Source organism: Parasteatoda tepidariorum, chromosome 11, assembly GCF_982258835.1.
Source record: "Parasteatoda tepidariorum strain Cologne lab strain chromosome 11, Ptep-v5.0, whole genome shotgun sequence".
In the NCBI taxonomy this organism is placed as follows: Eukaryota; Metazoa; Arthropoda; class Arachnida; order Araneae; family Theridiidae; genus Parasteatoda; species Parasteatoda tepidariorum.
Genome location: NC_141765.1, coordinates 11,417,333 through 11,429,427, shown reverse-complemented (window position 1 = coordinate 11,429,427; position 12,095 = coordinate 11,417,333). Strand labels below are relative to the sequence as shown.

Genomic DNA, 12,095 nt, shown 5'->3' with positions numbered 1-12,095 from the left:
CCTTGTAATTTTTAACCAATCCAGAGGACAAAGAAACTCCTGGATCAGTACCCCCAGAGGTATGATTTGTTATGGGAACATTGTGGACTATTTGACCCAACAGGTCAAAACCACGACCTCTTGGACATGGGCCCAGTGCCCTACCAACCAGGCTATCCCAGCCCCTAAAAAAAGGATGTTGCCACAATCTGCAAAACATAGTCCTAATAGCTAAGTTGGAAGAATGGTTGAAATTTTGGAACACTTAATATTAATTTTACTTCTCGCCAAATTTCTAAATAATTTTACACACAGTTATAAAGCTCGTCAAAAACATAATTCTACATATGAAATGAATTTAATATATAGTTTATTATTTTTTACCATTTAATGTAATTTAATAATACATACAGTACAGAACTCATTATCCGGAAGTCAGAAAACGGGGAAACCAAAAAACCGGAACGAAATTCGATAAATTTTCCCGCGACTTTTAAAAAAAAATTATTTCTTCTTAAGATTTTAGTATTTTTCTTTCTTTTTTTAAGATATTTACCTTACCATCATTTTGGAAATAATTATTAGTGTATTACTTCATCATTTTTTTTCTTTTTAAGATTATTTCCAAATATTTTTTTTTTTAGTTGGGTTTAATAATAAAAAAACGGCTTTTTGTAGCGATTCAGAAAACCGGAAAAATCAGTTATCCGGAATAGCGATGGTCCCGATCGTTCCGGATAATCGGTTCCCTACTGTATAATGCCGAATTAGATTTGATTACGTCCCAACCACTAATATTGACCAGCGATCAAAACCGAATAAGCCCCCATCCACCTCAAAATAGGCGCACTTATCCATATGGACGAATGTGTGTGAGCCATACGTGAACACACCCATGGAAATTCAGAGATTTTCCTGATGGTGTTTTTTAAATAAACAAGAGTGTCCACACAATTTAATAATCACTTATCACGATTCAAATCCCACCAATTCGAACATTTCATTAGATTCGAATTCAAGCAATTTAAAAGTCAAACGTTGTTACTCATATTCACATGGTTAAAAAAGACCATATCGCAATGTCTATCTGATTCTCTCTTGGTCATTGCTTTTGACGATGAAATCGCAATAATTTGAAAAAGAAGAGTGGGGAGAAAGGCAAGTCATTTAAAATAATAAAATTTTATTTTAATAATCTAATTCAACTTTCATTTGTTTTATATTTAAGTAAATTGAGTAATTTTTCTGCTTTATTATATATGTTCGATTTTTTTTTAAAAAAATTTTGCATTATTTCTTTGCTCTCATTTATCCCCAACCCCCACATTGCAGTGATTTTCATCAAAATTTGGGTGAAGCTTCATTGATATTTTATGGTAATAAACAAAATTTCAATGGAAAAAATATACATCTTTTAATATGAATTAAAACTTTTTAGTTTCAAAAAAATATTAAATTTGAACTAAATTGATCCATTAGTTTGTGAGTAATACCAGTTAAGGAACATGTTATGTTTCAATTTTCATTTCTCAATAATTATTTGACTAATTTCATTCAAAATTTAGATTTTGCAATTCAAAGTTGGGTGCACAGTTTAAAAAGGAATCAAAAATTGAATACCTTACAACTCAAAATTTTTAACGACCATCATTAAACTAAATAGCAAAAATTATATATATTTGCTTTAAAAAACTGCATTGAGAGATTGCATCTTTAGATAAACATAACTTTGAGATACTTTTTACATTACTTTTATTACAACTGGCCAAAACCAAAATGTAAAAAATTTGTCATACAAATAAAATTTATTCCAAAAATTTTAAAAAGATTATGCAAATATTAATGCATTATTACAAAACAATAAAATTTAATATAAATTTTTGAAAAAAATATAATCAATACAAATACTTTATGGTTATAAAATGAATTACAACAACATTTCTCCAAAAATAGTTCAAGTTTGGTTTCAATTGCTATGTTTCAATTCTGAAAAGTAATGTTAAATGTTCATCTTTCAGTCTTTTTTTAATAGAATCCTTTAAAAGAAGATATAACAAACAAAGCACTAGATTTTTGGAGTGAAATATTAAATTTGGTGGATTTGCTTTTGATAACTATTTGTAAAACAAACTTTAGAATATTGAGATATTGATAAATACCTCCTTTAGACAATTTTAAAATTGTAACTCAATCAATAAAAAAGTAAAGCATTCCCATTACTGTCTGGAGTGGGCCAGAGCCATGAAATTGGCTTAACTTGCCAAAAAATAAGTAATAATTACAATAAAAGTGTATAAAGCACATTTTGTATTCTTCCCTTATTCCTAAATGATATTGTTAATTGCATCAGTTTAATTCAAATTTAGAAACAAAAGTTATCTTATTAACAATTAAGAGTGTGTAAGGGAAAAAATCTGAATCATTACGCTGTGAAGAAAAATGACAAATAATTATGTAATCTGGTGAAAAACAGCCTCAAACAAATACTTTAGATATTAGACGGTGTCATAAAAATATAATTATTTCATTGAAGTTTATCAAGTGAGTTACGATTTCAGTTTACACAATTTTGAGGTAAAATCACTAAAAATATACCCTTAATTGTTAATTTGAATATACTTCAGGAAGTATAAGCAAAGTCCTATTTTTTCCCCTCTAGATTATTAAATTTGTAATTTAAAGTAACTTTTAATATTAATGAAAAAGATTATAATTTTTTTCCATCTGTATACAAACTTAAACCCATATTGTGATAATTAGCATACATACATTTGAGTAGCTAATGCAGAAGAGTTTATTTTTGTAATACTTTTAAATTAGAAGAGAGGTATTGTCTTGCTTATCAGTTTAAGCTAGAGCAGTATAATAGCTGGATAAATAAATCTTAAAAATAGCTAGATAAATAAATCTGATATGATCTAGCTGGATAAATAAATCTTAAAAATAGGTATAAAAATATGTAACTAAAAGTATATACTTTCTCATGACAAGAAACTTCACACTCCTGCACTTGTTTAGTAGATGATCCCATGGCTTCTTCTATCCTCTTAACTTCACAGACTAAATGTCTGATTTCTGATGGTTCTAAGGATGCAGCATGATCACTTCCTTTTAATGAGTGATTAAGTGTAATATGGCGCTCCAATATCTGGGGAAAAGAATTACTTAATTGAATAAAGCAGTGAATATTTATTTTACATAAAAGTAAATGCAATAAAAAAAATTCAACCTCATGAAAGAGCATGGACTTGGGTCACCTGAGTCAAAAGTAAGCATTCTAAGTACTCTAATTTTAAACAGAAATTTTTATTTTATTATACTCAGTGGCAACTCTTGATTTCAAAAATAGGAAAAATTCTTCAAAAGGGTCTTTTTGTCAACAAAAAAAAACACTTAGCATATAGTAACGTTAAGAACTATGTATAACAATCATAAATTAATAAAACTTCAATATTAAAAAGGAGATCAATAACAAAATGCTAATAATCAAAAATTGCCTTCCAATTTCCGGGTTAACTTTTGGGTAATAATTGGGTTTTGCATAATAATCTACTGCTTCTAAAAAATTTAAGAAAGAAAACACAAAATTTTAACAGAATCCTGTAAAAATTTTTATTTTAGACCATATTCACTCTCAACTTCAAAAACAACCTCTTATTTTAATCATAAGCAATTGATCCTGTTGGAAAAATAAATCATAGTCCTTAGTGGCAATCTATGTTATGACATAGGCCAGTAAGTCATTCAAATCCTCATAAATGTAATTTGAAATAATTCCTTAATGAATAATTTTATTTATGCCTCACCAAATAAGTCACATCACCTTTATAAACTGGGCCTTTTTAACTATCCCGGAGCTTTTCCAAGAAGGAAATGAAAACCTACATTATTTTGACACTTTTTAAAAAGAAGGTACAATTTATATTCACTAGCAAAATTCTTTAGGAATGGTGCATTCACCACAATTACAAGAAATGCTTCAATCTCTGATGGTGAATCATCAGGTGGTGATGATGATCATGATGGTGATCTAATTATCAAACTCTGATGGTGAACTTCTTTTTAAACTGCCCACCAGTCTGGCACAACCCAATTTGTAGAAGACTAAGCACACTTGACATCGTAATCCTCATAAATATAGTTTATCTCGGAATGAAAATCATAAAAATGTTGCTATGAATAGTATTTTCCCATACATTTTTTTAATGACAAAACTAAGAATACTATTTTTAAAAAAAACTACCACTTTTCAACAGCAAAAATGAAAGACAATGTGCATCTACATAATTTATATATTTAATAATATTATGGTAAAACAAATTTGTGTAAAATTTTGGGTATTTAATTTCGCAGAACAATTTTTTCAGAACATAAGTTTTAGATATGTCTAAAAAGACAACCTAAAGAACTATAAAAAATGGCTAACTTTATTTTTGAACAATACCAAATAATCTCAAATGACATATTCTTTAATGTGCAACTGTATGTTGTACATCATACAGATATATATTAACAAACTAATTATTTAAGTAAAGACCAATGCAACAGTCAAGATACAAGAAGTATCAGAAGAATTTAATGTTGAATCTGGATTAAAACAAGGTGATGTTCTCTCAACATTACTTCTTAATTTTTGCCTCTAAAAAGTTATCAGAGAAATCTTTAATAATAGATGGTACTATTATGAACTGTTTTTTACTGATATTAGTTCTTGAAGATGATGTAGTCTTAATAAGTAGAAAGGAAAAAACACGAATTAAATGTATAATAAACTTTAAAAGGCAGCGAGGAAAATAAGACTAAAAATGAACAAACAGAAGATCAAATACATGTTGATGGACAGGAGGAAAAAAGGAGTTTCATCAACCTTAAAGAACAATGATGGAGTAGAGTTTGAAAGAGTATCTGAATTGAATTTACCACTTATCTATAATAACAGAAGATAATTCCATTAAAATTAAGGCCAGACTTACAGCAGGATGCTTTTTCACTTCTGAAAGTATTTAGGTCATTTTGTATATCACATACGTTAACACTAAAAATCTACAAAACAATATTGAGATCAGTTATAACCCAGAGAAGTGAAACCTGGATAAATACATAATATGAAAAAAAAATTACTTTGAACTCGGCAAAGAAAAATTAGGCAAAACATATTTGAACTTAAGACCTGTAAGGAAGGCCATGTTCGGAGAATTAGATCGAATCTAGAAATTGGAAAACTATAAAAAGACAAAAATATAATTAACTTCATAAAGTCTAAAAGTGGTTGCATCAATTAATAAAAAATTTCAAAAAGGTTTTTTTGGGAATAATAACAAGAAAGATAAGTGTTAAAGACGCAGAAAATGAGGGCTTGAGGAAATTGAGCAAGACCTAAAAATCAAGAAAATTAAGAGCTATTAAAAGAAAGCCGATGATAAAAAAAATTGGCCATGTGTGTTGAGGGAGGCTAAGATCGAGGGAAGCTAAGATCCTTCATGAGTTATAGCACCAATGAGTGAGGGAATGAGTGAATTATTTAAGTGTAAAAATTAACATTTCAATTACTAAAAAAAGTATGAGTCACTTTTTGTTTAATGGGCTGCTTATTATTGTTTTATCTTTACTAGTTCTTCAGTGAAGGGAATTGGGGCTGTTAACTTTCAATCTATTTCTTCTATTTATTTCCTTTGCAATATAATTCAGAGGTCTGATTTGTTAAAACAAATAAAAATAATACCCTTATAACTCTTTCTGTCTCTCTTAGATAAGACTCAAACATTAAAAACCAAAAATCAGGGACTAATCTCCCTCCAAGTATGTCTTTTGCTTAAAAGTCATTTTTAGTATGAGAAATTCTTGCAAAATACTTTTTCAACAGACAAACTAAATAGATTTTGGATCAAATTTAGGTTCACATTAGAGAGTATAGGAAATCATACCTTACATTCTTTTTCTGAAGATCTAAAAGGTCTCTTCCTCAGAAATCAAGTGTAATTCAGGTGTAAATGTAATTAATTCCTCATATCCCAGGGTAGAATTTTCTCTTGGTTGGGAATGATTGTTGTAAAAATAAATAAATGGCTAATAGTCAAAGAGTGAAATATAGGAAGTAAAAAACTTTATTCTACAATTCAAATGGTGCAACAAAATAAGTTGTTTCTAAAATAAACAACAAATATGCAGCAGATGGGTTAAAGTACAACCTATATATGAAGAAATGTTGTCTATGATGGTGTTCAATACTCTTAGTAGACATTCCTTATTTATGCCTTAAATCTCAGAATTCTTTCTTAGATCAATAAAAGAAGAAAAATGAAGAGTAATCTCGACCTCCTTTCCTTCTTGTGCCTCTGCCACACTTAGACAAGTGTGTAAATTTTTCCTTAAAATTTAGATATTTTAGAATTTGGTAATTATAAGAAAATTATACATCAAAGTTGAATATCATTAGCTTAACATTAATTAGTCAGCAGATAATCTCAAATTGTCATCAGAGGTGATAAAAGTATTTTGAGTAAATAAACTATGTCAATATTAACAAATAAAAAGTAATATCTTATGTTACAAGATCATTTTTCATTATTTGTATAATAAGATAATATGAGATGATTTTTATGTTTCAATAAATATAATGAGTAATATGAGATAATTTGTATGTTATTTGTATTGTTGTATATTCCAGACATACAAATACAACAATAGAAACGGAAAATAGTCTGGAAAAGTAATGTTTTTAACAAGTTAAAATAATCATTCAAATTATTGGTAGAAATATATCTCCTTAATATATATAGGATATTTATTAAGGAGATTGAGATATTCATTACAAACATTTTCGCCTGCTAATTCTCTCATTTAATTCAGAGAAACTCCCAAGTTTAACCGGTTTCAATGATTTTTCTTAAAAAATAATATTTCTCAAATTCTGACAGAAAACTTTAAGAATAATTCTTAAAAATTATGTCATTTACTTCTATGTACTTTTATCTTTACCACTGATGAAGCGTGTTAAAAATTTTATAGATATTAATAGCTTTCCCCATAGATCTCAGCATTTAAATAATCACTGCATTTTTCTATACATTTAAATAATCTCGGCATTTAAATAGCTAATAACTTTTACCGACAGAAGATAATAATTAAATCAATTGTGATTAAAAATGGGAAATTAAAACTCACTTTAGCTCCCAAAGTAACAGCAGCAAGACTTATTCCAATTCCTACTTCATGACCAGAATACCCGATCACGGCTTGCGGAAATAATTTCTGATAATCCTACAAAAGTAATATAAAAAGAAGTAATTTAAAAAAATATATAAATTCATAAATAATGATTGCTACAGAATCTGGAACTGTATAGTGTTAAACTATGCTATAAATTACAAAAGAAGATAATATATGTTAAAAACAAAAACACAAAAGATAATGCATGCAGAAATAATAAAATCTACCAGATGAATTCTCACAAATTAACAGGAAAAATTGCAAAGTATGTAATTGTAATTGCTCAATAGTTCTAAAGGAATGAGAGAGAATACAATTCTCCCAACAGGTTGGATTAAAAGATTCATTTATATTCATACTTTTAAGAAATTTAATTCATGCCTTTAGTTTTAACTTAAATCCTTCATAGTAACGTTTTTCCAGCTATTACAAACTATATTTTAATTAAATTTTTTCTAATACTAAAATATACCTTATCTCCATCTCATGTATCTCAAATGTATTAGATCTATTATTGTAACGAAAATAGCCAAAGACTATTATGATAAAATATATCATTAAAGCATGAGCAACAATGTAGAGTTGGTGTAACGTCAACTTTGACAAACACCATATTTCAAATTACACTAGTATGGTAGGAGTAAAAAATAAATTTTTCTCATATGAGAGAACAAAAGAAAAATATTCATGGTAAACATTCAGAAAATATTCCTTAAAACTGTCCACTGGAGCAAAAACTCTTGATCTTAAAAATAAATCCAAAAGTATTTGCTATATGTTTTTGTGAAACACATTTTTCTTTTAGCCTAACTGCATCTTTTGTTTCTGCGGATGCCAAAGGTTGCTTACTCGCTAAATAACTTCTACTGGGTGTTACAGAAAACCAGGACAATTTTTAATACAACTTCACTAAAAATATATAAATTAACAATAAAAACAAATAATAATAACAGTAGAGTTTTACTAATAAATAAATTTAATTGGTTTAAGAGTGATTAATAAATTTAATTGGTTTAAAGCTTTTTTAGCAGTGCAAGGGGCAAATGCTTACTGAAATTTTCAGCAATAATCCGTAAGTCTTTTACCCTTGATCCATGACCTTCCCGCCAAACCAATTGCTTTACAGACTCCAAACTTTTGTGTACAACGATTGTGTACAGAGCAAACAAATAATTTCACATAGTCGTTTTTCTAGCCTAAACAACTCTAAAATATATCTTTTGCTTGATATTGTAAAAAAAGCCAAAAAAAATAATAAGTAGACTAAAAGATATATTATAATATAGTTTTAAATTAAAGTGGTAGATACTAAGAAATGAACACATAAATTAAAAAGAAATTTAGTAGCTTCTATTCTCTGATGTTGAAAAAAAAAACTTTGAGTTTTTTTACTTAACTCCAGCAATTGATTTATTCAGCTGATAATTTTCTACGTCCACATTTTTCTCCAGTATAAATTAAACAGATTTTTCCAAGTCATTTTAAAAATAGACTGTTCTTTAACAAATTAGCAGCCCCAAATATAGTTCGTCAAGAAACTATAAGACTAAAATGTGATTTTTAATTTTCTTAAAAATATGCTTTTAATAACTATTAATTTTTTTTATCACCACATATTATTCTAGAAGAACACAACAAATGTATATAATGCCATAATGTGGTTGCACTTAACTTAATGAATAAAAGGCATAAAAACATTGTTCAAAAACATTGTAATAAGATATTTAATAATGTGATGATGCTATCACAATACCCTCCATTTTCAACCATTCATCCACCAACTAACCTTCCTAAATAAATTTTCATATTGAGTCTAGCACCCAGCATTTAACAGTAATAGTTAACCTTAACAAACTGAAATTCCTGTATTGATACACATTCTATTGTTAATCATGCTCGAAGTACATGAAATTGTATTAAACGTCTTTTTCTTACTTCGCATGCTCAGGAAAAATAATTCTTTTTTATGCTTCACATGTCCTTGCTTTTCTTAGACTTGCATTTAAGCAGTCTTATTAATTTGGATAGGGTAATCAATTTTACATATAATAAGAAATAGAAAAGAAGGTAACACATGATCTTTCTGAGAATCTTTCTGTCATGATGGAGTTTCTGAAAATTCCACTCTCTGTGGAAAAATTATGATGAAAAATTGGAAGAATTTTTTCTAAATAAAAGAAGCTGTTTGTAATGAATCTGTTCTCTTTTTAGTCCATCTACTCTCCTTCATTGCCACACATGCAAGGTACACCTCAATGTGGAAGTAAGAGTTGGCTAATATTTGATCCTGGCAAATTTTTTAACATCTTCCTTCAGGAATTTTATAGCCACTAATGGCTCCCTTGTCAATTGCTCCTATATGCTAGAATCAAAGCACTGACAGTTCCACCACAAATAACAGAACAAATTAATAAAAAAGATATGCAAAAATTATTAGTCACTATTTACTTAACTTATAAACACATTTTTGAAATTTCGTTTCCTGAATTAATTTGTTTCAAGCCCTTGACATCTAATACTTACTGTTCATGTAAAATCAATGATTCAGTGTACTTCAAGTCTAAATTTGTTTTGATTCAAACTCTCCCTCAAAAAAAAAAAAAAAAATAAATAAATAATGCTTAGACTTAATTAATGACTTATTTTAAAATTGAAATGAGCATGTTCCAATTTCTGTCAATTTACAAACCCATCACCAAAAGCAGTCTCTTATTTTGCTTCGAAATGGAACCTTGCTTCCTCTTTTGAAAATGAAAGCCTGTATTTCCTCATGTTTGACAGGTGTGAATACAGTATGATAGTCTGGTTTTATTAATCACTTCCTCTCAATGAGCTCAAAATGAAACAGGATGTAATAAAATTACATATTAACGCACTCTAATGGAGCATAATATTATATTAGATATTATAGACCTGTCCATTATATTTTAGACTATTATATTATAGACCATTATATTATAGACCATAAGATCTTCCCTATCATTTTCAACCACATTACAACCAAACTTGTTTCCTCTAATAGAAAATCACCTTGCAAAGATAAAATGTTTTTTAAAAAATCACGCATTAAAAATTTTTGTCTTTGAACAAAAACAGATATCCTAAATATTAGCAAATAAAACTATGTCATGAAGTTAAATTCAAAAAATTAAAAAAGAATTTTTATTAATAAAGAAAAGATAAACGTACAGAAACTGTAAAATTTAATTTTAAGAATAAGATTTAAGACTTATTTGAATCAGACATTGCTAAAAAACACGAAGGGGAAAATGTATCACAGGTTTTCAAATAAAGTGAAAAGTTAAAAAATCTATATTTGAGTCTCAAAAATTTAATTTTGTACCCAGTGTGCTATGAGAAAATATTCTACCGTTCAGGTATCTGTAAATTTCTGATACTAAAACAGTGTGTACATAAAACTTATCAAATATATGGAAGAGTGTGTGAGAGGTGTTAGCTAGTACCAGCCGAGATCTAACCATGCACCAGCTGAGATCAAACTAGACACCTTTAAGTTTCATATCTGAATGCTCTAGCCCATTACAGATTCAATCCAGAAATATTATGTTTTAGTACTAAGCTAATAGTCTGATAGAAACAAATATCAAACCAAAATGTAAGGCAAAGTTAAACAATGCAACAGCCCTAAAAATGTTGAACTCCAGATTTAAGAGTCTAAACCTAAAACATTGTTAAACACAAAGTGCAGAATAAGTATTTACCTTATTTTTTTAAAACAACTGTCAAAATTTTGTGAGGTCTTATAATTTCTTAACATACTTACTACTTGTAATTGTTTGTTTTTAATTGACATCTTACATCAGATTTCTGCATCAAACACAAAAGATAGAAAATATACAAATGAAACAAGGAATTGCATGCACTGCTTGAGAGAAATAAATTCTTGAAGTTTTTTGTTAATCTACACAGAAGAACCTAATAAAATAAACACTTGATAAACATAATAATTTTAGAAAATATTTTTAATATATTTATATAAAATATTTCCTTAAGAACGAGCCAAATAATAAAATTAATAAGAAAACAACTCTAAAATTAATCATCTTTATCATTTTTCAGTGTTTCTATCAAACATATAATTTAATATTATGTAACTTAAACATATTTTTTTAAAACCTGAATCAAGTTCCAACATAATAATGATGCAAATTTTATAAGTATTAAAAATTTTACATAAATAAAAAAAAAAGTGGAGCCAAATTTACTTCAACCATAATATAAAAACTTGGAAAACTCTATTTTGAACTAAAGGATGTTTGCTTGAACTAATTCAATTTATTAGATAAATATATCACAAATTTAGTTTCCTAATTCTCATACAAAAGTTACATTGTTTACAACATAAAACTTTGCTCTCATTTCTAAGATTTTAATCATTTTTTCTACTTGAATAGAAAATATCATTAATAAAATTTTAAACTCTACAGAAAAAAAATTTTGCACCATTAAAATTTGGAGATATTTTTAATCCTACAACACAATATTTTACTATTTATATTCCTACAATCTAATTTTTATAATAAGATTTTTCTAAACGCATAATATAAAAACTTATTTTAAAAATACATGATACTCATTATGGCTGGAAAAAAGAATTTGAATAAAATATAATTCTTAAGGTTTAATTAGTAATAAAGTAAAATAAGATAATTAATACATAATAAGAATATAGGTAATTATAAATAATATGGGACAAATAGTATGCAATATTAACAGAAGAAAAGCAAGCATAAGATTATTGATGCAACAAATGTTTAAAAAAAGTGTTTCGTATCTTACACAAAACGATTGGAAAATAATATTTTTTTAAACCTTAAAAAAATAACTAACAAGAATTTCTCTATGCTCTGTAATTGGGACTTCTTTCTAGATATTAGTACCTAATG

At 27.5% G+C, this 12,095-nt stretch overlaps 1 protein-coding gene across 1 annotated transcript in view; it reads right to left on the bottom strand.

The window, feature by feature from the left end:
• The window catches only part of NANS (N-acetylneuraminic acid synthase), a 29,422-nt gene that overhangs the window by 5,368 nt on the left and 11,959 nt on the right, over positions 1 to 12,095 (bottom strand). Inside the window, exons 5-6 of the mRNA XM_016068433.4 lie at positions 7,144 to 7,239; positions 2,957 to 3,127 (exon numbers count right to left, since the gene is read on the bottom strand). Of these exons, the coding sequence (XP_015923919.1) occupies positions 2,957 to 3,127; positions 7,144 to 7,239 (267 nt within the window). The remainder of the gene's footprint in view (positions 1 to 2,956; positions 3,128 to 7,143; positions 7,240 to 12,095) is intronic.